At 38.7% G+C, this 26922-nt stretch overlaps 1 protein-coding gene across 1 annotated transcript in view; it reads left to right on the top strand.

Annotated features, from left to right (window-relative positions):
* The first annotated feature begins 4641 nt into the window (after positions 1 to 4641).
* The window catches only part of GUCY1B1 (guanylate cyclase 1 soluble subunit beta 1), a 42284-nt gene continuing 20003 nt past the window's right edge, over positions 4642 to 26922 (top strand). The window contains exons 1-5 of the mRNA XM_038135476.1: positions 4642 to 4720; positions 4994 to 5067; positions 20645 to 20745; positions 21763 to 21881; positions 26188 to 26385. Coding sequence (XP_037991404.1) covers positions 4718 to 4720; positions 4994 to 5067; positions 20645 to 20745; positions 21763 to 21881; positions 26188 to 26385 — 495 coding nt within the window. The 5' untranslated portion in view covers positions 4642 to 4717. The remainder of the gene's footprint in view (positions 4721 to 4993; positions 5068 to 20644; positions 20746 to 21762; positions 21882 to 26187; positions 26386 to 26922) is intronic.

Here is a 26922-nt window from a genome sequence, read left to right as displayed (position 1 = left end):
TCTTCCTAGGAAAACTTTTGAAGGCAGAATTTAGACCTCCCCCAAACCCAGTTTATTTCTCCCATCATTTTCTTTTGCAATCTTTCCAGCAACAGCCGCAATTAATAGTACAGGGGGCAAAATCAGTATTTCCTACTAAAGGCCATCAGAATTAAGGGAATTGCTCTTGAATCTTGGCAAGGGGACCCTTTTCCAAACCCCACCCATCCTACAACCTAGCAGGCCACTCCATCTGCTAACATTTTTTAATGCCTGCCCATTGTTCTGCAAAAGTGGTGGGAGATTTGCTTCCTGCAACAGCAATGACTTTTGTGGCTGTTTGCCATAGAGTGTACAAGGTACTGAGTTGCTTTCAAAGCTCTGCTCCCGTTTATTTTAAGTCAGCTTGGCAGAAACCAAATTTAACTTTCTGAAATGAGAGCTAGCATTTGCTTTTCTGCCTCTAAAGTCTGCAAGGTGTGTGCCATAACAGTCTTTTGAGACTTCTAAAACCACCTCTGATTGTGTGGCTGCTTATAACTGCATAGGAAGAAAATAATCAGATATAAGGTTTGTTTGGTTTTGGTTTTATTTTAAATTTTCCAATCCTTTTTGCATATGTTCACTGGCAGTCCTTTCCTGCAGAGCATGGAGGGAGAGTAAAAGCCATTGTCTTAGCTTACTGACCATTGGTCTGATACTGAAACACAAATAAAAGAAAGATAATCCATGATTCTGGAACCTTTGCTACATCCAGATGCAACAGTTTAAAGATACATACTCTCCAGAGCACAAGCAGTAGGATCTGAATGTTAAATATGCAGTTAGGGTGGAACATAATCTGGAAAGCCAGTCAAAGAAATAATAAACTGTGAAAGAATCTGAAATTAAGTAAACAACCTTATAAAGTTGTGTGCCTCATCTGCTTCGGCGGACTTTTGATGCTGAAAGCAAAGTCAAGCCAGTGGTTTCCTAATAGAAATGTAAATGAGCACATTGCTTTGCAGCCTCGTTATAAGATGGCCTTTGAAGATCTGTGCTAAAATTGCTTCTCATTTTTGAGCAGTACAAAATTACAGTTTTTTGTGCCACTACGGCAAATGCATATCCTGCACACACAGCAGCACGTAGTGGGAAATAACAGAGAATACATGCAGTAGCATCCCAAGGATGTGAAAAGAGCTGGATTCAGACAGAAAAATTTCCACTCTTCTGATTTTTTAGCCCAAACAAAACCTGCCAAAGAAGTATCAAGGACAAAGGCATTTCCAGGGGCTTTGGACTACAAGCACATGAAAATGAACAGAAGTCTTTCCACTGATTGCAGATGATGTTGAGGAAAATTCATACATTTGATTAGTTCACTCTGCATGGCTAAGATTACATTCCTCTAACAGGAGGATGAAATAGAGCTCTCTGTTTCTCAAATGTACACATGTTACTGCATTACAGAACAGCATGGGAATATTTAGGGCTGGTTCATCATAGCTTGTCAATACCAGGACTGAAAAATTAATGTAATGGTATAGGAGAACACTGTATTATGGTATAGTAGAAATAATGAATCTTGCTGAAGTGAACTTAAGAGGGTGTTTCTGCACCTGAGAAGTATTCTGACAATTCCAAATGTCAGGTCTCAGACCATAACTAGAAAATACCTATAGTTCAGTCCATGTCAGTAAAGTAACTCCGTCTTCAGTAAGTGGAATCCAGCAATACCATATAAGGCAGTCTTTTTATTCAGGACTTCGGTAACAAAATAAACTGTAAAAGCAAAGTCCAAAGTAAAAATGCAACTTATTAAAATGCTTCCTTTGTTTTATGGTGCTTGTGTATTAACACAAACCATATTGAGCTGAATGTTACTGTCTCAGCAGCTGCCCTTTCACACGGCATAAAAGGATCCTATGCTACTTTTTGCTTTCATGAATCTCTCCAAGAATTGCCAGATGAAGTCAGCATCTGAAATCAGGAAGAAGCATGTTAAAATAGAATATATATAACATGTACCTAGTGATTGAGGGTCCCCAAATGGGAATATGATTGTGTGCTATAGCAGAATAAGCTGCAGGCTTTATGAAAGTACCTCAGATACAGTCCAAATATTTGTGTGATGTGCATAATGCATGTGGCATAACAGCCCTGATAGGGCCTTGGAAACACAGCTCAACATTAACAGCTTAGTTTGACATTTATGTTATTAACATTGAGCCTCTCCTTCAGATGAAAGCAAATCTTCTTGCCTAAGACTTCCAGACAGTCTTAATTGAACAGGTATCTGGAATGGAGGCTTGTCCTTCTCAGCAAATCACTTGGTTGAATTCTTTAATTCAGTACCTTCCAAACTTTCAAAAGGAGACCCCTGTTTTAGAAAACTAAATCAATCACTGCCTGCTTTTACTCTGACCATGCCATTTTCACTTCACATTTTACAAATCTCACCTTGGCTAGAACTTCCACTTGTATTATAATGGGTTAATCACAAGAACAGCCTGCAAATGCAACCTACCAAGCCTGAACGAAATCAGAAGAAAGGCAATTTCATATTTATATAAGGCAATTTTGACCCTTGTAGATGTCAGCACTTTCGAAAAAGTGTCACTCAGATACACAAAATCACCAGATAATCCACCTTCTGAAAACCATAACCAAAAATAATTTAATATATTATCCCTAATACTTCATGAGCATGAGGGCTTATCCCATATACAAAGTGGATTCCCTTGAAACCTGTGAAGAATGAGAATTTTTTTTACACCTATTCTCCATACAGTCAACTTGTTTCCTGCCTGGGACGTGCTGCCAGGAATTCCTTGACATTGGTATCCTCAAAACTCATTTTTATAAGTGCTTGAAGGAGAAAACTAACCACACTGGAGGGCAAAAGTCCCAGGTGTTGTCTTTTCATTACCAGCAGCAGGCACACAAAGATGTAACTACAACATTTGTATGGTAGGATGAGTTTTCCCATTTTCCAAAAATTTATTTCCTTCCAAAAAGTAAAAAGTAGATAGTGACCTGATGTGTTCAAATCTTAGTTAATTGGTGACAACCCCTCTTCAGCTACGTCAAAGCACAGCCTTTGGTCTGGTTCCAGCAGTATGATTTATTACATTATCTCTGTCGTGAGTTTCCTGGAAATTGAAGAGATTTTTAGAGATTTGAATCTCTTCCGATTTTATTTGGTTTTCTACACAGAGATATTCAACCAGTAGTTTGGAATAGTTTGGTTAATTTTTTAAATATTAAAAAATATTTCAATATTTTCTTTCTCCCTTCAGAATTAGCATATGACTTGTATGATTTTAACTGGTTATACTGAAGCTTTTGTTCTTGGTCATTCTTTAAAAAAACCTAAAATTGGTTTTCCCAGTAGATTTCGACTGTGTTTAGTAGAATTGATGACTGTGCCTACATGACCTAAAATTAGGGCTTGCTTCTGCTGTCCTTGGAATGTCTACCAAGATGATTTTGCCAAATTTCTAATGCCCATCCATTGTCCTCACTTACTAGAACTTTTAAAAGCTATTAACATAGATTCAAAAGTTCACCAGGCAGTAGTTGAAATTTCAAAAGATTTTACATGCCGCCATTTTAAAACTTACATGGAATATCCAATATCAATGCTTCATATTTTTTTTTCAAGAACTGTGTGAACAGTTCAAATGTTAAACTTATTTTGCACTATTCTACTATAGTCTGAACTTCTGTAATTTTTTCCTACATTTAGAATCTATTTGGTCTGACTAGTGTTTATGGCTTCATGTAGCAAGGTTTCTGCCCAAGAGCTACTACACTGGTAGTAGGTACTCATCCCCTTATCCTCCTAGATAAACTAATTATATTTTTAATATGTTTTGATTCTTCTTAAACAAGTTTTAAAATGTCAGTGGTCTCCTTAGATTTTTTTATTTCGTACACTGGGGCCAGGTCTTTTAATCGTACAAAGGGCTTTAAACTATACGGTGCTGTATAATCTTTTTTTATTCCTTGTGTATGATAGCATATGATGGAGTGTGTTATTTCCAAACTGGCCTTGGCATATTGTCCCTGCTCAAACCCTCTTGTTGCAAGGGTCATGCCTTACTTAGAGAGCTGTCCAAGAATCCATGTTCAGTAGGTTAATGATACAGTGCTGTATTTATTCACGCTGACACCTGCAAGGACTCAAAAAACACACACACACAAAAAACCCATTACTGAAAGCACTCATTATTATGCTTTTAATTTCACTGCCTTCGAGAAATGAATGCACAGGAGCAGAAATGTCTGGGATCACTTTGGCGCTCAGATTCTTCCCTTTTTTGGGGACATTTTTCTTCCTAAAAACGAACTGGTTGCATGAGTACGAGAGACAACTGAAGCATTCTTGCGAAGGCAACCGCTGCACAGGGAACTGCCCCACAGGTTCCCACCCAAGCACTGCGTGCAGGATGGGCACGAGCAGGAAGGAGCCGGACCCCGGGACGAGCCCCTGCTCCGGGCCGGGCACGGGCAGCGGCCGCCCCTCAGCCCCGGGCGGCGCCGGCCGCGGCCCCCGCTCGGCCCTCGGCTCCCCGCGGCCCCGCCTCCGCCTCTGATTGGAGGAGAGCGCGGCGGCCGCGCCCGCCATTGGCCCCTCGGGCAGCGGTCGCGCTCGCCATTGGCTGCGGGCGGGTGCCACTCTGGGCGGCGGCGGCCGGGGGAGGTGGTGAGGCGGCCGGGCCCATCCTCTGCTGGCGGCGGCGGCGGCGGCACCATGGTGAGCTCCGCCGGGCCGCCCGCCCTGCCCGGGGCCGGGCCGCGGCCGCTCTGCCCGGCACCGGGCCCGCGGTGGGAGGGAAGGGGCTGAATCCCCTTGGGAAGCGGGCAGCCAGGCCCCAACCCTTTGTTTCGGGGGAGATGGGTGATGTTTCTGTGGGGTCGGTTCCCGGCGGGGTGATGGGATGGGTGGGGTGGGATGCTGCGGGGCGTGGGAAGGGGCTCCCCTGCCGCCCGGTGCCTGACCGTGCCACCGCCTCGTCCTGCCCCGCAGTACGGCTTCGTCAATCACGCCCTGGAGCTGCTCGTCATCCGCAACTACGGCCCCGCCGTCTGGGAGGACATCAAGTAAGTGTCTGTGCGCGTGTTTGTGCGCGTCGGTCCGTGTGTCTGTCTGTGGATGCGTGTCTGTCTGTGGATGCGTCTCTGTGTGCGCGCCTGCCCGCGGGGCCGCGCAGGGCCGGGAGCCGCGGCCGGCCGGGTACCGGCGCTCAGCGGTGCCGGGCGGGTCTGCGGGCCGGCAGGAGCACCGGCAGCGATACCGGCATCTCTGCGGGCCGGCAGGGGCAGCCAGGACGCGGCTCCCAGCCGTGACAGACCAGCGCGGCTCCTGCCTCGTCTCGTCCCGCTCGCGGCCTCCCCTAACGCCTCCAAAACCCGCCTCGTTCCAGCTTTCCCGGTGTCCAGGAGCCGCGGCGGGGGTGGCATTGGTCCCCGCGGTTCCCTCGGTTTTAAGGAGTATGTGGCAGAAGTACTGTCCTTGCATCAGGCCACCAGGTGACCCGTGCAACAGTTGCATCCCTTTGCATCCCTGAAGGAACTGAGATACAGTGTTTGTTTAATAAACACTGTCTAAAAACAGTGTCAGGTTTTGGTAATGTCCTCAGCTCGAATTCATAACAGTCACTGATTAATAAAGAGAAATGTATATGTAAGAATGTAAGTAGAATAATGGTTTTTGGCTTCATTTCTTGAACCTGGTTTCTTGTGCCCAACCTTTGCTATTCTGGTGATACAACGTTTTTCTAAGGAGCTGACTGCCTTCACTTTAAACCTTTGATCAGTTGTGAGATTGCACTAAAAGTTTTAAATGAGTGTGCAAACTACTTAAAAATAGTAGAATGAACCACTGGGGAAAACTACCACAAAATTTTTAAAAGTATGTAAAAGCTTACAGAGTTGTAGGCTTACTTCATCAGGCTTTAGGCAATGTGTGGTCAGAAGAAATGGTTTAATATGATCTCTTGATAGGCAGAAGTCAGTATCCAGCTTGGAGAAAGTGATCCTCTTTCAGCTGGATGCCTTCTGTATCCCTCTGTTGTATTCATTTTAATATGTCAGTGTTGATGTTGATTTTATAATATATTGCTGTTGTCTTAATACAATTCAAAAGGCCAGTTTTGATTGTGAGATTTTTGTTACCATGACCTATTTTTTCATAAAATCATTTGTTAAGAGTGTAGTAACCTTGCAAAGTACTATGAAATCAGAGAATCATAGAAATGTTCTTTGGAAAGGGCCTCTGGAGGTCATCTAGTCCAGTTTCTCTTCCAACCTGGATTGCTACTGGCACTAGATCAGGGCTCAGCTATGACTTTTGTCTAGCCAAGTCTTTAAAATGACCAAAGGTGAGTCCACAGTTGTGGTTCAGCAGGCATTCATTGTTCTGTTGATCCCTGACAGGTACTCTGTAAATTACTGTTTGCAAATACAGTTCTGTGCATAGTACAGATGTACTTTTAGTGTACGCCACAGAGTTTTGTGCTGTAAGTGAGGCATTTATTTTCCTTACATACTAAACATTTCTAAACACAGTGATCTATTTTGAATTCCTGTTTTGATTTTTTTAAATGACATATGTTAATTAAGAGGTGATAAAATAGTGACACATGCATCATTTTCCATGAAGATTAAAATAAATAAATAAAATAAAAATGTGTATAAAATATGATGTTCACTCTTTCTTGCCATGGCATCCCTTACCAAGATGCCTTTAAGTATCATGGACCACTTTTTGTCCAGATTACTCACTGAATATGTATTTGTATTGAAATATGTATTTTGAATCCATCAGAGAAGATACAGAGTTTAATCTTCTAGTGTAAGACCATGCTGCAGACTGTCAGAACACAGCCATAATTCCCAATGCATCCCATCTCTAGATTTTGGAAACACCTGATAGAATACTGTAGATAACTAAAGCCCATGAGGAATATTACTCATATAGCATTTTGGAGACATTTAATACAAATATACAAAATGCTTTTCTAAGGTCAGCTGTGAAAATTCCGGAAGCTAGTACCTGCTGTTTCTGCTTTTCAAATGAGAAACATTTACGTCTCGTAGCAGCCCGGCAGGTAGGCTCTGCTGTTAGCTCACAAGAGGATGGCTCTCTGGAAGGAAACCAGCATGACACCACCCAGCAGAAGACTGGAATGTGATCTCCAAGAAGGAGCCAATGCATTTGCAACAGCTGCCATTGCTCCTTATGTGGAATTGGTCACCATGGGGTATTTATTCAGCAGGATTTGTCAGTTGTGTATCCTAGAATTTAGAAACCAGTAAACCAAACCTCGCTGGAACACATTGTAGTGGTGCTGATTTAGGGAATGGTAGTGTCAGCTGGTAGCCAAGTGATGTTGAGGAAAAGCTTGGATTTTTTATCTTTTATAAGCAAATATAAACTTCTTGCAAAGGCTTTTTTTGTTAGAATTGTTAATCATTTAGGAAACAGCAAGAAAGTACAGAACAGTGTTGTGGCATGCTGAATTGAATCATTTGAATCACAGATGACTGGAGAAATAATTATTGAAGTCAACAGTCCTTGGCTCTTTCAAAAAAACCCAAGAGGAACTTTTCACTGTTAGTGAGGTTGAATTTGCAGCAGAACTTCAGCAATTTTTTCAAATAGAGAGGCCCCTGTGTTGTTCAGTACAAAATTTCTTATCTAAACTTTTTTGATTTTGTTTTTTTTCAATGTTGAGCTGATCACCTACTGCTATTTTGCTCTCTCTGAAGTCACAGAAGAAGATATGAATCAGCATTGCAGAGTGGTGGGTTATGATTGCTGAGTGATTCTCAAATGCCAACAGGTGAATTTGTACTTAGTATTGATAGAAGGGGAAAGAAAACATGGAACTAAATAAACTGAACTAATGAAATATGGTCATTCTATAAATAAAGTGCATTTTAAAAAGTTAAATGCTGAATCAAAAGAGTGTTCTGCATCTGAAACATGGAAACTCTTGTAGCTTGTTGAGTCAAAAGTGGTGTTGAATGAAGTTCTTACATAGAGAATTTGGTACCCAAATAGTTGAATTTGATGCTCTTACAAGAGTGGTGTTTTCAGTGCCATCACTTACTGTTACCTGAGTTAGCATGATGATTTCAAGTCTCTGTGCCTGATATTTTTTTCATTTTTCGGCATTATTGTGAAACCATGATCTCATCAGAAAAAGATTCACACTGTTTTTTAATGGCCCAGAGTGGAATTCTTGGGAAAGTTAGCCTCCATGTTATTTTCACCCACTTAAAAAAAAACCAAAAACATAACTGAGCAACAGACTCTTTTTAACATCATATAATAAGGCACTAAGTTCATGGAAAAAATACAGTATATACTTTGATGTAGGACTTGGCTTTCCTAAAGAACTAGAATCAAAATGCTTGACATACAAAATGGTTCAAAGCCTTCTATTTCTGAACCAGCATTCTGGATCACAAGTAGGTTGAATTTAAAATAAGACTAAGAAAGCTGACATATAGGTAATGAAAGTTAATCTTGATTTATGGAGGCTTTACTAATTTTCTCAACAGCAAAGTCTCAAGAATTTGCTTCTCCTTAGAGCTTTCTCTGACTGCCACTTGCAGAATTGAGAATTTGAACTAATGAACAGAGTTTTTGAGATGAAGCCCTAGAATCATTAGAGGGATCTAGCAAAGCTGGATGAGCAAGAAGAAAGAACGTCCTTCTGTTGTTGCTGAATTCTGCAGTAGCAGATTTTTCTTGGTGGAAAATGAAGATGATTTGCCATAGTCCTTTCTTTCACTTACTGGCAGTTGTGAGCTGCACGTGCACTGCTCATTATCATTCCCTATTTCAGTCCTTGGAAGGGGACACTTAGGACCTGCAGTGCAATGGAGACAGACTCCTTTGATCAGCGCTTCCCTAGCTCTGCAAAGAGTTACTAGTAAAGGAACAGTTAACCTAGAACTGTTAACCACACTGTTGCTGAGAAAACACTTCTCATTTGTTCCTTCCATACTTAGGAGAAAACCTCTAATGAATCCTTTATTTTATACTTGTTCCATCCAGAGGGCTGGTTTAGACTGTGTGGCCACAGTTGCAATGGCTGGTTCTCAAGGGTGGTTCTCAAGATTCCTTTGGCATTAGATATCTTCAAGTCCTCTGCAGCCAACATAAACTGAAAGTTGTCAGGCCTGGCCATTCCCACATACATGCAGTTCTGTGCTCATGTCTGTTTAAGGCCAAATTTGTACTGCTGGGGGATATGGTAGCGTGTGCACATGATTGTAAGTAGTGCTCATGGAATTACTGCCCATGTACCTGTCCATGTACAGAAACAATGTAGAGAGATTACTCATATTGTCAAAATAAAGAAAAATTTCCAGGGCTTAAGAAATTGTATCCCCTAGTATGTTTCTATGGTGGGCATATTTTTATGCTGTGTTATTATACATTTTTAAAAGAAGCCTCTGTCATAAAATCTGAGCTCTTCTGCAACAGGTATCACTTATGACTGAGCTGAACAGCCAATATATGTGAAATTCTGATCACTCCATTCAGCAGTTTTAAGGGTTTAATTGTGTAACAAGCATTTACAGGGATGTCTTCTTGAAACAGCTCCAGGTCAGTATGTGGGAGCTAGAGCAATGTTGTCAGCAGGGAATATGTACAGAATCTTTTTTCCTGTGTTTCCTGACACTGTTCCTCTGTGTTTGATTAAATGAATACAGGATTTTCCCACGGGCTCCTAAATCTGAATTGAGGCCAGGTTAGATGCTCAAACTGTGACACTTTCAAACATACTGCCAAGAAAATGAATGAGAACTCAAAAATCTAATAAATGCATTAAAATGCTTCATCACAAGCCTATAGGGTTAATTAGCATTTTCCCCCACAGAGGTATATGAAATACCTGGATTTGAGAAATGAAATGGCACAGCCAGTCGGCCACAGTCTTCATCTTCCTTCTGTTTTTATGGTAGGAGTCCCCACAGAAACATGTAGCGTGGAAAAACTAGAGTGGAAGTTGAAACTCAGTGTTTGCTAAAAGCAACTACTTAGAGGTGAAACACTTTTAATTTTGGTTCTGCAGAAGTGTTGAAACTTGCACAGTAGAAAAATAGGTGTTTTTTGCCCCTTTGCTGTCAGTACCTTAGCATGGGAATATATAAATCAAGTAATAGCCTTATATCCCTGGTGCTCAGTGCTTTAATGTAGAATTAAGGCACCTTCTCCTGCCTCTGCCTCTTTTGTCCTTTGGATGGGTTAGGATGGGATGTGCTGTCCACACTTTTAAATGCCAAGACTCCAGGTCTGGGGAGCCTTCTGGCCAGCACAGACTCTGCAGGGACCCAGTGGTCTGGAAGTGCACACTGTGGAAGAGCAAAAGTCAATTGCTTGTCCTAGGAGAAAGGAAACTTTCATTCCCCAAATTTCACAGATTATCACCTACCAAGGCTCCAGGCTCTTAAAAGCTTTTTTTTCTCTGTAAATCTCCTGTTATGGTTAAAATGATGAAACACTGAGGATTGAATAATTGGCCTGGTGCAATGTGGAAAAGGACAATGGAAAGCTCTGCTCGGTTTCAAATTGCGTTCAGCTGAACTGGTAGAAGACTGTACCATTTGGGGAAGTGAAAGAAACTGCAGGGCCCGAAAATGAGAACTAAACTAAACAGACAGAAACTTCTACATCCTATTGGTGAAGGTTAACAGGTCAGACTGTGGTGGCTTAGTGTGGCTTTTATACTGAAATGTAGGTGATTTAAGAGTGCATATTATGGGGTAAATTTTCAAAGGCATTCCTAGCAGTTAGGTTTATTAGTAGTGTTGTAGGTTGCCTACTTAAATGAGGACAGGTAGATGCTTATTCATTTACGTCTCTAAAAATGATACTCCACTGATTTCCCTAGCATTTAGATAATTAGGAACTCATGACAGGATGTGCTATTCTGATTAATTATATTTGTAGTTACATTCTTAAGTAGTAAATAATATAAATAAATAATACAAAATAAATATTAAATGCCTTTAAGAAAATATTTTATAATTTTTTACAGAAGATGGGCTTGGATTACATTGTTTCCTGGGAATTTCTCACAGCAAAAATTGTTCATTTTTATGCTACTTAAACAAAGCAGATAATAAAACACTTCTTTAGCTGCAGAATGAAGGCCCTAGCTTGGCTTTCTGTGTCTCCATGCTGTGTTCAAAATGTCACTTTGTCAGAGATGCTTTTTCTTTTTATTAATATATCAAAACACAATGTACATTTCTTGACAAATCCTGTGAGAATCAAGATTTTGGCCTACTGCTATTGCTTAACACAGTGTAGATGTAGTAATAGCTGCTACTATAGTGTAGTTTGCCTTTTCAGAAACCTGGGAAAATATGCACAAGCTCTGAGCTCTAGTGAAAGAAGTTGCAATAGTAAGCCTTAAGATTAGTGGGAATTTAGATACTTTGTAGGTCTGATGCTGGTAGTCTGTAAAGTCCATGAAAGTTGTGTTTTCAGCATAAAAAGTGCTTAGTATCTTAAAAAACCAGAAGCACTGATCACATACTGGGCACCCTAAATGAATGGAAGCCTTTTTGATCTGTGGTGTTCTTGCCTATTTTAAATGGAAATGGTATAATTGGCCCCATGAGATTGTTGGAGATCTAATTAATGCTTCTGCATGCAATTAGTGGAGATCAATTCCATAGGAAAACTTATTAGAAAGGAATAATTCTCTCTTCAGAACTGGATTTGAAAACTGCTGTAAATCAAGCCTGAGGTTATATATTGAGGAATGGGATAAAACAAAACACAAAATAGTTGTGCATTAGTGGAGTAGGATCTAGCCTCAGTACTGAGGGAGCTGAAAGCCTGGAGGAAAAGGAACAGGTTTTGTGGGCTCATGGGTGCGGCTGGGATGTTGTGTCATACAGGCTCGGGAGCAGACAGGGAAATGTTGCTTGAAGCAAGCTGCTCTAATGTTGCTGAGTGGACCTGAGTCCATCTTTCCTGCTTTCACTAAACTGCAAAGAAAAATTCACCAGATGCTTATGGCTCTTTATGAGACATGTTTTATTTCTTTGTAATTGTTCTGGAAAGAGTTTTTCAAGTTTTCAGCTGACTGTAGTTTCTGTATATAGGGCAGCCCTTTAGAAAGCATGTTAAACTGTGCCATAGTCTGTAACAGTCTGTCTGCAGTGATAACAGCATCATTTCTGGTAGGAGAGAAGTTGGATTATCATCAGCTTAGAATGTAAAGTTTTTGGAGAAAATCTATTTGTGTATGTAGGTACATATGCAAATGAATATTGATGTGCATGCCTATGTGTATGTGCATATTCTGTCTACATAATCACCATGAGGCCTGGGCAATAAAAAGGCAAACTAAACAGGAAATAAGAATCAAAAATCTGTACAAAATGTGAGGTGGGGCACTTTAGTTAATTATCATCTGTAGTGGAAACAGGTGAAAATCCTTCCAGTTATCTTTGGTATTTTTTTGTTAAGGGGTTGATTTGCAGGAGAACCTTGGTGCCAACCTCCTTGTAAATTTCTAAGTGTAGATTTCTGTGTGTCTCAGACTTCAATTTTATTTTATCCTATTAAAGCCTTTTTATTTATCCTATAAAAGCCTTTGGGATTTCTCCCATCAAAATGCCATCTTTCTTGTTCCTTTCTTCTGTACTTTTCCCCTTAGGAACTGTAGAATTCTGGATGGTGAACAGGTGAGTTATGGAGTTTACCATGTAGACACATATACACACTGTGTACTGACTGCCACCAGGCAGTCAGTTCCTGTGAATCCTCTTTCCTTCTTTGTTGAACTGCTGGGAGTTTGCTGAATATTTCCCTTTCCCAGCCCACAACTAATTATTGTAAAGAATGATTGCTTTATAGTTTACTTGAACTTACTGGTTCTTTCATGGTCAAAAGTGTTGCAGACATACTGTGTTAATTATTTTAACTGTCTTGTCACAATGAACACTGGTGAAAAAAATTGACTGTTTCACTAGAGTTTAGATTGTGAATCCATTCTTATTTTGGACCATATTGTTCTCATTTGTAAATAATTGCAGTGATCTGTTAAAAAGCAAGAAAATGGAGGTTTTTCTGCCTCTTTCAGTACCATGTGGGTTTACCCAGTGCTGAAGGCAATGTTCTGTTTGACCAATCTCAGCAATTTCGAAAAAAATACAGATTGCCTACAAATAGATATGAGAAAGACGCTTTGGAAAGCCATTAGTGGTAAAATGACAATAGATGATTCTTTTTAATCCATACCCCTTTTAACATTATTGAGTTTTTATCCAGAAAGCAACATTCTTTTTTTTTTTTTTTCTGTTTTAAAGTCCTTATTTCATACTGTTCCAAAGTTCTAATCTGTATTTGATAATTTTTTTTACATGGTGCTGACTAGATGATTCTTCATGGGTAGGGAGGTTAATATTTACAAGCTTCATAGGGTCAGAACACTATAATTCCTGCTATTTCAGTTCCTCACAGCGGAAGGACCTGCTTGAAGGTCAGAAGTTAAACCAAGTGGATGCCAAATTATTTAATTCCTCTGGGAAAGGGTTGTCTAAAAGGAAAGACTGGCATGTTATGAAACTTGGTGCGAGTATTCTTGCAGTATCTCTCAGGTACTTTGCAGTTTCCCCAGAATTAAGTGCTTTTAGATATGCCAGGATAACAGGTGTTATAAACACATCATTCACTCTTGTTAATGAAATGCATGAAAGAGTATTTTGTAAATACCATTCTTTTTATTCCACTTACGTAAAAGGAAGCAAAATAATACTGGCTTTATATTTTTAATAATATTTTTAGTGTTTGTAGTAGCAGCAAGGAACTTGTACTTTTGTTAACTGTATCTTCTAGTATTATCTTGTTTTGAAAACCTACATTAAACACTCCCGTATCCAGCCTGTAAAACTGGGAAATAGCTCAGAACTGTGAAGTCTATAAATACACCTATTTATTTTACCCAGAACATCATTTTCCTGGACAGATTCCCATTTTTATTTAATCTTGTAACTTAATATAATTTATGTTCTTCCCAGCTGGGTATTTTAAAATATCCTTGGACCATCCAAAACATGTACAAGCCTATTTTCTTTTTTTCCTTTTCGGAATAGTGGCTCAATATTTTTAATCACTTTTAGTAAAACATCTTTGTGAAATACTTGGAAAAAAAGATGGGAAACATTTTGAGAAAAACAACTGTCTGTGAAGTAATATGAGCAGTGAGTTTGCCATTTTAATGCAAATAAGATGCAAAGGCAATGATTCTGGGTTCACAGATACCATCTTTAGGTCTGACCCATGTAATCCTGTTTTAAGAGTGCCACTCTTGAAGTGGAATTAAACTTGACTTGCTTCTATCAGTGAGATCAGAACCATTCTATGTTTCTAAGTGCAGTAGAGTTATTTTGTCATTAAGATTGTTTTGACTGATCTCTTCAATTTAACGAGCACTTTTCCATCCTTGGTACACCAAGAATACTGAAGCACAATGGTGGCAAAAGTCCCAGCTGAAACAATATGTATCATGGAAGAAGTCCTGGAGGTGGTCTTGGAACTAGCTGCTGTTTTTGGTATATTCGAGGTGACACACCCAGTGTGCACACTTTGGGCTGAGTTTTGATAGGAGGAGATCCAGTTGTGCTTTTGGGACACCGAATGATCTCTTAAAGTGAAGCCAGCAGCTTCTAAGTGATGTTATATCACAGAGAAGCCTGTGCATCTTCAGGATGCAAAGTAATTGTTCCATGCAGTCTTCTGCCATATTCTTTGTCAATATTTGCTGCATGCAAATGGGAAGGGTTCTTCTCTAAGAATTTCTTAAGATTCCAGCTTTTTGCCTGGCTACAGAGGCAGGATAGCAAGTACAACTTAACAGGAAAAAAAGAGTTTGTCAGCAGCAATCTTCTTGAGCATGATTTATGCAAATTCACTTTAAATACTACAGTCTGACTGCAAAACTACATTGAAACTCACCTTGTGCAGAATGGGCTATATATAAGTAAGACCAGCCTGATGTGACATCTTGTCCAGCTGTGTTGTTCGTAAAAATCTCAAAAAATGGCAGAAGAAATCCTTTCTACATCAAACCTCTATGAGAAATAAAAATGTGTGCATCCTATGGTTTAAAAATCTGAAGTGCAGGATCTGTTCTGATTTTAAGAATAGTTTTTCTCGGAATGCTTGTCCACACATAGGATTTCAGTCATTTCTGTGAATTATTAACATCACCTTTGAACATTAGTAGTGTGTTTACAAATACTAAACTAGTTGCACAATGGGAAAGATTTTCAAAGGGACCATTGTACATAGATGTACCACCTGTAATGCTGTTCTGTGCTGCTAAATCAACAGCAGTTTTGAGGGTGTTAGAATGACTGATGGAGGAAAGGCCGCTTTAAGACTTGATCCTGCTTTGATCTATTCAATAGGAATTTTCCCACTGATTTCAAGGCCAAATCTTTACGTAAAAAAAATATCCTCTGTATAGCTGTTATTTTCCATGGTGCAATAGTTAAGGTTCTTCTCTTGCCCAAGTAAACTGCCTCACATTAACCTGGATAATAGAAACATTCTGGAGGAAAACAAAAGCATTTTAGAAAAGTCTGTGCTGGAATCTTTGTTTCCCACAATTGAAATAGTTCTTTGTAATCATTCAGAATTAGTCTAGAGTAAATAAAAAGTGCTGCCAGACTGTAGAAGTTAGGGCAGGCATGTCATAGGATGTAAGTTTTGAACGATGAAATATCACATCTCATGTGACAGGAATCAGTTTGGGAAGAGCATTAAAATCCTGGGGTGTTTTAACATTTTGAACATAAATTTATAGGGAAGCAAAACCCACACTGTTTTGTCTCTATAAATGTAAATGAGACATTAATTGTAAATTCTGTTCTATTGGATTTGAAACTTATTTTGAAAGAACAGCCATATAAAAGTTAGAAGTTTGCTACTGTAATACTGCTTCTTCACTAAAGAAATAAGCAGGGCTTGGGAATTTGCCAGAGCTTGTTGCTTTTGGCTCATTTCCAGTCAAGTTCTTTAGAAAGCTACCAACATGTTATTGCTGTTAATGTCTTTGTGATCAAACACCACAGTCTGCAGAAAACATTAAAACTATGCTAATTTCCTCCCACAATTTTATCTGGTCAAAAAACTGTAACTTAAGATTGCAGCAAAACATTTCAAGGGAAATGCCACATTTTTTTTTGGAAAGCTATGGATTATGAAGTTTTCTCTAAAATGTGGTCAGCCAAATAGAAATGTAAGGAATTACAGTTGATGGACAGCTAACCACAGCAGCTCTGCAAAGCTGACAAAGTAGCCTCACTCTTAACATTAATTCTAATTATGACACTATCATATATTTCTTCCTATCACCCTTGTTATGAAACCATTTCCTTAGTGCAAGTGCAGGCAGCTTTGAGAAATCAGGTAGGGTCAGGTAATTGGGTGGGAAAACTACAGCCATGGGGAAACAATTTTAGGTGTTCATCTGAATGATACTGCCCTGTTTCCTGGCTGCTGCAGGTCAGTCGTGGTCAGCCTCTCTGGTGCTGATAGCTGTGATGCTCTCTCATACAATTTCTTTAGAGGCCCTGCTATTTTGTAGACTTGCTGAAGGACCAGTGCCTCTGAAAAAATAGGATTGCTTTCACTTTGCAGTGGCCGTTTTGGATAAATTCACAGCAGCATTTTCCCATCACATATAGCCTTAAGAGTAGTATTTCAGAGAGAAAGACTTTTGGAAGCTCTCATTGCTGTTAGATTACTGAAGGAAGCAGAAGGACTTCAGGAGCCTGTCCACAGTCACTCTGCTTATGTGTTGTCTGTATGCAGAGCAACTTCTGTAAACGGGTGATGGATCAGACAGGGAAATTCATCTAGCAGAAAACTAATACAGGAAAACAGATATTTAACTGAATTTTATTTCAGCTCAACACTTATCTAAATTACTGGGATGCACCAGCACAACAGATCTCAGAAGTATGAAGGAATGGACTTGGAAAGGAAGAAGAAAGTTCTGAAATTTAATAATTTTCAAGCATGCATCTTAAAAATGTAGTTTATCTTTCAACACAGATTTAGATTAGCCATTGTCATGGTATTTGCCATATTTGTAGAACAAGGAAAGAAATTTTTGCCTGCATGGTTTTAACTGAGAAGTGTAATCCCCTGCAGGAGTAAATATTTACTTTGAAAAACTTTCTAGAAAATTTTGCTCAACTTAAAAATATTTTTAATGGAAAATACATCAGTAGGGCTACAGAGAAGATGGCTGCTGAGTGATCCAAAGCATGTAGGGTAAACTAGGAAAAGAATAGTTAAAATAATTAAATGAAGTAGGATGAAATAACTGAAATAACTAGTGGTGATTTTAAAAAGTGGTGGCTCAGAGAAATTGCAGATATTGAAGAAAAACTTTGACTAAGTAAACTAAAGACAAATAAAATAAGAAAACTAGAAGCATGGCTTGGCACAGGGAAGTAAACAGGAAAAGTTCCAGTCAATGTAGTTGGAAAAAAATGCAAGAAGATTTGAAAGACATATCAACATCATCAAACTGAGTCAATTTTTCATAGAGAAAATTCTCACACAGAAAAGCTGTGTCAACTGATCTGTGTAAGTATGCAGTATTTTTGAGGATGTACATTGCTTTTCCAGATGTGTGTATTATCCTTTGTGGTTTGGCTCAGATCAGAGAGACTAAAAGAAAGCACAGCATGTATCAGAGATGTGGGAAAGTTTGTTCACCCTTTGCAAACATCCTTCCAAACTGTATCTGGCTTGTCGTTACATACCGTGTTATGAGAACTAAAAAATCAAGATGGTTTTCTTTTCTCATATTCATTTCAGTTCTGTTCTTAGGAGTTGTAAACTTTACCTTCTTGTCCCTGACCGATCTCTTATGTTTCAAGACATCATTTCCCACTAACAACTCCACCTCTCTTCCTGCTTAAGTCCCTGCTTAATTAAGGTTGTGACGATATTTTTCATGTCATTGGATAGAGAATGATGTTTCTTTTAGGTGGAATTATGAGGTATATTTAGTCACACTTTCCCTATAGCCTCGTCGTATTTCTCTAGGACAATTGCTTAGCTTGTTTTCAGTTCATCATTCTTAGAGTGAGTATAAAAATGTTTATGTTGAGTAACAGTTACAATACTTCCAGTATGAATAAATAATGTATTTTTCAAATATAAAAACAGTGTTGTGTAATTTTTGGACAGTGGGAAGGATGTGAGGAGCAAGATTAAAGGAAGATGAAGAGGAAAAAGAAAGTAATGGGTTCCAGGTACCCATTAAGTGAACAGATTACCAAAGACTGATGATTACAAACTGGAGGGTTAGATGACAAGTCATTTCACTTAGGTCAATGAAACACTGCCATATGAGACGAGAATCAGTCCTTCCCAGCAGTACCATTTGCCATCCAGCAGTTTTAAGATCAACAAGAGTACTTAATTCTCAGACCTCTCCTCTTTGAGTACCTCTCAGGAAATGTTTCTGTTTCTATGGATGGATAATTCTACTACATCTTTAAATGTTTGAATTGTTCTGCAGGCATTATTATTTTGTATTAATTAACTTTTTGAGATCAGTAACACCACTTTAGGAAATTAAAACCTGAGTTACAGCCAAAGATGGGTGATTATGTTATGATAATGGAAAAAAAGTGTTTGATATAAAACAAAAGTTTTTGTGCAGGATAAAAAGTATTTGATGCAGGATTTTACATAGATTTAGAATTTTACTTTTTGTAGATCTTCATAATTCCTCTGGTGACCAAGAAAAATTCAGAAGTTAGGAATATTGGCTCTGTAGGCTTGAGCTGTATCTCAAAGAGCATTTCTTTGTCTTTACTCAATTTACCAGTCATACTCTGGTAAAAGCTCTTCATTAGCATGGTACTAATAAATAATTGTTGACTCACTGTACTCTTTGATTTGTATATTAGAAAAATAATTATACTACTACCAAGTTTTTATACCCTTCTAATTCTAAGGCTATTTTTCTGAAGAGCAACATCATATACTGATTTTTTTTTTTTTTTTTTTGGTGTGATACGAGATGTGATTCAGTAATTCACTTCAAGCTTTCCGGTCTCTTTGCCTTTCTTTTGACTTCCTAAAATGAACTGCAACAGAGAGATACATTTAGATGAAAGGGTATAATTTCTTTTTAATGAGGTATCTGTGGCTCTCCACCTGCAAATATACTAATGATGCCATGATCATATTAGTTTTGCTGAGCCAAAATGTATTCTCAGTACATCAATTAGAGCATGAGTACTTAAAAATGTCTCCTCTTTCGTCATCATTTCTGCAAAGCACATTGTCTCTATACAGAGTCATAGTAGGCAACACCACAGGAGGTGAACACCTATTTTAAAAAAACATACTGAGAAAGGAGGCTGTGCTCATTTTCCAGATGAGGACTTCAACAAACAGGGCACTACTTCATCACAGAACACAGCAGGCCTCTCTGCACGTACCCTTATTTGCTGAAGGAAAATTTGCAAGGGAAATAGGAGCAAATACAGAATACTGCTTTACATGAAACTGAGCAGAGACAGGGCTATATCCATTGGCATGCTCTGTGCACGGCAGAACCAACCCCATGGGCAGCTGCCTCTTCAGTGTCCTGGGGTCTGCCTGCCCATGGAGGTGCTCCCTGGCCCCCTCTCAAGAGCTGGGACTTGGCCACTCCTGCAGCACCAGTGGCCTGGCTCCTGTGCTGTGCAGATGGGATAAAACAGGGAGGAAGGCACTTGTGGGTCCTCCCTAGTAACTCACTTGTGCCAGATGCGAAGCTTGGAAGGCACATTCATTGTCTGGGGGATGAACTTGTTTAAATATAGCCTACAGGTTTGTGCTGCCTTTTGGACAAGCTGCTGACTTAATGTTCAAGTTGAAGAGAATAGTAAAGGACCCGAAAAACAAAGCAGTCATTTTGTTTTGGTTTTTTACTTAATGTAAGTGTGCACAGGACATATATATGAGTCTTGTTTTATACCCAGGGTAGAGAGTTGTTTCCTTTAGTGAAGAAATGTGTATTTTTATTGTGCTTTAGCTAAGTGGTGACATTTTTCATGTGAGAATTGATGTGCGATGTGAGAACATGGCCTTGCAAAATCCTAGTATCCTTTTTCTTCCTATCTGCTTGGCATATGCAGAATTCTGAAAAAAGATATTTTATTTGGTACCTGCATCTGTATTTTAAATTCCTCTTTGGAACGTGTGTGCAAATGGTTGTTAGAAACATCCCACACCTTTTGTAAATAAAGTGTAATTAAAATGTGATGGAATGAAAAAGCAGAAAGTGTTAAAGAGCCCATCATGGGCTGCATTATTGGATAGTCTCTTATTTTAAAATGCAAATTGTGTCTTTATTAGTACAGCAACTTCTTTTTGAGGCTCTGTACTGAAAAATCATGTTTATTTTCTTGTAGCTAATTATTATTTTCAGAACACTTGTGGTCCGAAATATTTGTATTGTACACTAATGACTGGGATATGGAACAAATATTGAACAATAAAAACCATTTATTTCTAATTTTCTGTCTTAAATAACTATACAAACTTATTTGTTTTAAAAGACTATTACCCATATGGTGCTTTTCCTTCAAGCAAAAAGATTTTATTCTATTTTCGTTTTAGGAAGGAGGCACAGCTGGATGAAGAGGGACAGTTTTTGGTCAGAATAATTTACGATGATTCCAAAACCTATGACCTCGTTGCAGCTGCAAGCAAGGTCCTTAGTAAGTAACGCAGATATCTTCTTTACCCATTCATCACAAAAAAGGTAATACCCTCCTGACCCCCAAATCTGTGCAGCAGAGAGGAACAGGATTTAGCACAGGGGAAGTGAAAATGGTGTATTGGTCAGAGAATTTTTTTTTAATCTTAGGAGACAGAATTGTATTTCTTTATTTCTCTAAGAAAAAACTTACTTCTTTTGTTGCTTGAAATTATTTTTATTATTTCCAAAGTATTCCATCTTAAACTGAAGAAATATACCTCATCCACACAACATGGGCAGTGTAACAAGCAGTCGTAAAGTAACAACATCCTGCTGCAACTGCAAGTTTTAACCACTGCTGCAAGAGCAGTGAATGAATAAATGAATGAATGAGTGAATGAATGAATGAATCCTTGATCTCTGCTGAAGAACAGTGCTGAGTCACAGAAATGCTTGTGGCATGGACACATTTCATTTAATTGCATATCAGCCATTGATTTGGGTTGCATTCATTTTCAATCATTGCAGCTCTGGTCTAGAATTTAAAAGGTAGAATTATGCCCATCAGCATTATGTTATCTGCAGACCCAAGTGCGGTATGAAATTGTTCTGCATCAGTAATTAGCCAAAAATCTATAAGACTGATGACTGTAGTAATGTTGAATTGGAGCAGCTGATGTGGTTTCATGCTATTGTAAATTGGAATTAACTCTGCTGAGGCGAGCACTACTAACAACCAAGTTCCTTTATTTTCAAGAAGTGATTCATTTTTCTGTGTCAAAATCTAAATGCTATACATGTGTGAAATGCACAATGCGGTGAAATAATAATAGTAATTGGTAAATCTTAATGAAATTCCTGTATTGGATACTCTCTATTTGCCTTATGAACCCTGAGTCTTGCTTTGTTCTTGACCCACTGGATCTGGGTAGTGTTTAGGTACTGTCTTTCTTGTTTATGAATACAAGAGTACAGAAATAAGTAAGTGCATGAAATACAGTGTTTGGACTGAATCATATTTTCCTGTTTTAACTAGATTTAAATGCTGGGGAAATTCTTCAGATGTTTGGGAAGATGTTTTTTGTGTTTTGTCAAGAATCTGGTTATGATACAATTCTACGTGTCTTGGGCTCAAATGTCAGAGAGTTTTTGCAGGTAAGAATTTTGTGCAAAATTGTTTCAGATACCAGACAGAATTGTTGCCTAGTCAACAGAAATTTAATTTGAAATTCCAAAGAGAAATTTGGAACAGGAGTATTCATATGCAACAGATTGCAGGGGTGGTCTGTGTTAAGTGGACTTACCTTATTTATTGTAACAGAAAATGTGATCTTCAGGTTTTATGATATTTCTTCTATTATCTCTGACTAATTATAGATACTGGATATTTCTAATAGTAAGTTACGTACAGAGCTAGGGCTCATAACAGCTTATCTCCTAAGATGTTATCCTTCATCCATAAACTGAGGGTGGGATACTGCAGAACAGCATGAGACTGCACTATAAACACAAACAAAATGAAGTGATTCTTTAATAGCATGGAAGAAATGTAGGGTCTTCTCTCAAGTGTTATTTCTAAGTGTAGAAAAATGGTCTTTTTGTCACCTGAAGATTGTTCACTTCTGTAAGCACTTTTTATTTAAGATTTGTGATCTACATGACTCTTGGAGAGGACTGTGTACTGTAATTAGGTTAAAAGAATTGAACTGGAGAGTGCCCAAAAGCTGACTATCAAAATTTTTTATTTTCTCTGCATATATAGCAGCCTCTTGTCATCAGTACCCTTAAAGTCTCTCCAGCATGAAGGGAAAAAGCAGAATCATAGTTTGATGGATTACTTGAATATTTGCTTGTGTGTTTTGCTGCCCCAAAACCTGCATCATTCCAGAGCATCCTAGATGCAGTCAACCCAGACTTCTTAAATAAATCCCACAAACTGTAGTTGCTGGGCAGAACAGGGTATGTGGATGTTCCAACATGTGCATATCATGAGCAATCTGTAAATCACTATGGGATGTGACATCCTTTATATTTCATAGCTTCATTCTCAGGCTGCCTTCAAAGCAAGCCTTCAGATACTTAGGTTTTATACAGGAGTAACTTTGGTTCCTCATGTATGGGCCAGAAATACAGATTCTGTTTGCTTTCTCTCATGCCCTTTTCCATATAATATACTTCTCTTTTCATTCCTTACCACATGTGCTGGTGGAAGGACTGAACACATTTGTTATACAGACCAAACATCTATAAAAATGGAAACAGCTTACATTTATATTCTTCTAATGACAGTATTTTAAGTTGCTTTGTTTGAATTTCAGTGTTAACAGATGACATTGGCTATTATATGCTTCTTTAAATGTTAACAGGACTAAGGTATTAGTAGCTGTGCCAGAAGTGTACTTTTCAGCTTTTTATTGCAATGGAAAATCAACATTACCTGTGATTTATAACTTTTGCATCTTCCAGCAGTCATATTAGGTCAGGAAACTACTTTATATACCTGTTACAAAAATAGGTGCAGATTGGGTTTAATGTCCCAAACTTTTCTCAGATTCTTATCATAATAGAGTTCCAAAAGGTGCTTCTTGAAATGTATACTGAGTCCAGGATATATACAAAATAATTGAGAACTGCAGCTTTTTAAAATATGTGAAAATAAATCTCACATTTATATTCCATTTCCTTTGACATCTCAAGAAAATTTAGTTTATTCATAGTTGAAGCACAGGTACTTCAAGCTTCATGAAAGAGGAAAATAAAAAGGGCAACTAAATCAAATATTTATACTTTATGTGAAGAACTCAAGCATGGAAAATTTGCAAATCATTTTGAAAGACAATGTGCCAAAGAGAAGCAATGTGAAAAGAGGTGCCTCCTAAGAAACCCAAAGGGTGCTTTTATGTTCAGTGTAGTGGTTTTTTTTTTGAATGAAAATCCAAGTGGTTAGTTCTCTCATTTAAGGAATTGTTTACATGGCTATTTAGACTTTCATACTTGCAGTGCATTAGAATTCAGGGGATTAACTCCTCTTTTAGATAAGTCTCCAGGTGCTGTGTACCACATAGCACTGAACAGCACATCTTCATATTTCAAGTGCCAACCATAATGCTCACTTTTAGACAGATGAGGATCAGCCCCATTTAGTATGACTGCTAGTTCTTTCCTGGAGATTCCCTTGTTTCCCCATGGAGCTGATCACTGTTCCTCATAGCTCTGGAATTATTCTTTGATCCCAGCACAAGCTCTGGCATACATCTGAGCAGTTTAGGAGCCAAGAATTCAGGGAGTGAGCTTAGCCTATTATAAACTGTACCTGACCTCACCTCTGGCTCACAGCAGGTCAACATACAAGAAAAAAAAGCATTTGTTCTTTCAGAATCTGCAATATCAGTTTAGAATGGATCGAACACAAAAGAAATAGGAGTAGGAGTAACAATGACAGTGTCTAGGTCTAGGAGTGATTTCAGCTCCATGATCTGGAAAAACATGTCTACTCCTTGACTTTGTGTCAGAGTGAGGTTTTGAATACAGTGAGCTGTAAGTCCCCCACTCTGGAAGATTAGAGAGTAAAAGCTGAAGGACATATCCCATGGACTTCACCTGTGACACTGCTTTGACAGAGTCAGCCATAAAGGAGTGGAAGGGTGGCAAAGTGTTTTTGCAGAGTGGGGCTACTGCCAGTTGTTAGTCACACATGTGCCAGACTTAAATGTAAATGCTTAGACAACCATTTTACAAAAATTCTGTCCTTGACATTGGCTGTTCCCGGTTTGAAATTCTTCAGCTGGTGACTGTGTAACTGAAAGATTATTGTCTTTTCCCATGTATCTCCCTGAGAGTTTTTCTCCAAAAGGTCAATATATCCTGGCTGTTTCTGAGGCATATCTACTGAAACTGTAGTTCTGCATCCATTGAAGGAGATGGTGGGGCAATCTTTCAAAGCCAGTCATCTCTCTTGCTCTTTTCTCATCCACACTCTTTCAAAGCAGTCTCTTCCAATTTTATTGTCTTGAACCCTGCAACGTTCTTACAGAATTTGCCTTCAAGCATTCAGTTTTTTTGTCAGTGCCCACTAACAGCTGGAATGAATTGACACCCAGATTGTTGCCTCTTCATGTTCTAATTTGGAGATGTTGATATAGCAACAAAAACATGAATTGGAAACAAGCTGAAAAACTGAAGGAGGAAATTCCAAGCTAAGTGCATCCCACGGAATTCATTGCTAAGAGTGTCATTTTGTCTGGAGGTCTCCAAGAGAAAAGGCAGCTGTTCAAGCACTTCACAGCTCACATGAAATCAAGTTCAGTGTGCCTCCACAAATTTGATGATCGACAGATGCTCATGAAAGGTGGAGAATTTCCCAGACAGCACATTGAAAATATTTTCACTTCACTTCTTATGTTGGCAGAAGACTATATGCAAAGCCTGGTGGTAGCAGTCACTTGCAGGGCAGTGAGAGAATGACATTTAAAATGTGCAGTAATGTTCTGGACTTAAGAAGTAAAGAGTTGTATGAATTTTACAGCATAAATAAAAAATTGTGGGTTGCAACTCTATCCTGCAAACTAGGTTTCTCTTTCTATATTAAATGTACAGTAAATAGCAACTTGGATCCTTGATAATTACTTCACAATCAAAGTTAAATCTAGTGTTATGTTTTAAGTGTGATTTTGATCTCACTCTTCTCTTTAATGTCCTGATTAGGTATGCCTATCAGTTTATAATTTAGCTTTCCTCTCCAGATCGCAATTTGTCTTGTTAAAATTTAAAGTTAAATGCATAGGGTATCTGGGAAAATAGCAGGGGAAAAAAAAGATCTTTTTCACTTCTTGAACAACTTTTTCTGATAAATTATTACAGCAGCTGTGCTATTTCTGTTTATTTTGTGGAGTTTTTTAATTATTGTCAAAAGAAAAGATATATTTTAGTTTGGTCTTTCAAGCATTTAAATCTTTACTTTAAAATTTGAACTTTGTCAGGCCCTGTAAACTTGATTTTATGGTGTCAGAACTAGGCTTTTTTGCTGATAATAAGGATAAAGATTTATGTTTATTCAGACATGCTTATTTGTATTTGGCTCCTGAATTAATATTTGAAGAGGAGATTATAGAGACAAGAATTGGAAGGAATGAAACTGGATGGGAAACACACAGAAGGTCTTTAATCATCTGAATGTTTCAAAATACAGCATAATCAAGCACGACTTCTTACTATCTGGAGTAATTTATAATGGTCCTAATTTTTATGCCATTCATTGTTCAAATGTTGCCGTGGTAGATAGAACGTTTTGAGCTACCCGAAAAGCCTGCTGTGATGGCAGTTCTACAGAGACTAAGGCAAATGTGTAGAAGTATGAGCAGAAGGAGAAAGGGGATGTTCAGATTGGACAAAATATGCGCTTACTTTCTTCATAAATAGTAAGTGAATGCCTTATAATCATGTTTTTAATTTCTTCTTCCAGAACCTGGATGCTTTGCATGACCACCTCGCTACTATTTACCCAGGTATGCGAGCCCCTTCCTTCAGATGCACGGATGCGGAGAAGGGGAAGGGACTCATTCTGCATTACTATTCTGAAAGAGAAGGTCTGCAGGATATTGTCATTGGCATCATCAAAACAGTAGCTCAACAGATCCATGGTACAGAAATAGACATGAAGGTAATGTCTGAAGCGCTATACTCATTGAAAATTTATGTCAATAGGAAAAAACCAAGAAAATCAAAGGTGAAGTGATGGCAAACAGTAATTTTCACTGTTGCTGTCTTCTGTGAAGAAGTGGCATCAGTACTGACTCTCAGCAAGAGCCATCATCATTTGTGTTGCTTGAAGGACACAGCCATGTGCTGAGAAAGCCAGCTCTAATTGGCAGGCAGACCTGACTGGGAACAGTACAGAACAATATCCCCTTATTCAGAAAAGAATTGTAAAGGGCACACGTAAAGAAGTTAATACTGACTCATTTGGGGTGCTTTTTTCCCCCTTTATTTTATGTTTGGCATATATTTCTTACTGTCTACTGTGTTCTCTGAGAACACAGACATTTCCTCTTTGTCCTATATTCCTCGTCTGTGTGCAGACTGTGAGGCTGATGTGCATTGGTGAGGCCTGGGCAGCAAGCACTGTTTTCCTCCCAGCCAGCATGCCAAGTTCTTCCCAGAAAAAAAGATATATTTGTGGGTTTCTTGCTGTCATTGC

The sequence above is a fragment of the Motacilla alba genome, chromosome 4 (genome assembly GCF_015832195.1).
Source record: "Motacilla alba alba isolate MOTALB_02 chromosome 4, Motacilla_alba_V1.0_pri, whole genome shotgun sequence".
Lineage (NCBI taxonomy): Eukaryota > Metazoa > Chordata > Aves > Passeriformes > Motacillidae > Motacilla > Motacilla alba.
Note: the sequence above shows the minus strand (reverse complement) of the source record. Positions and strands in the feature narration are given on the sequence as shown.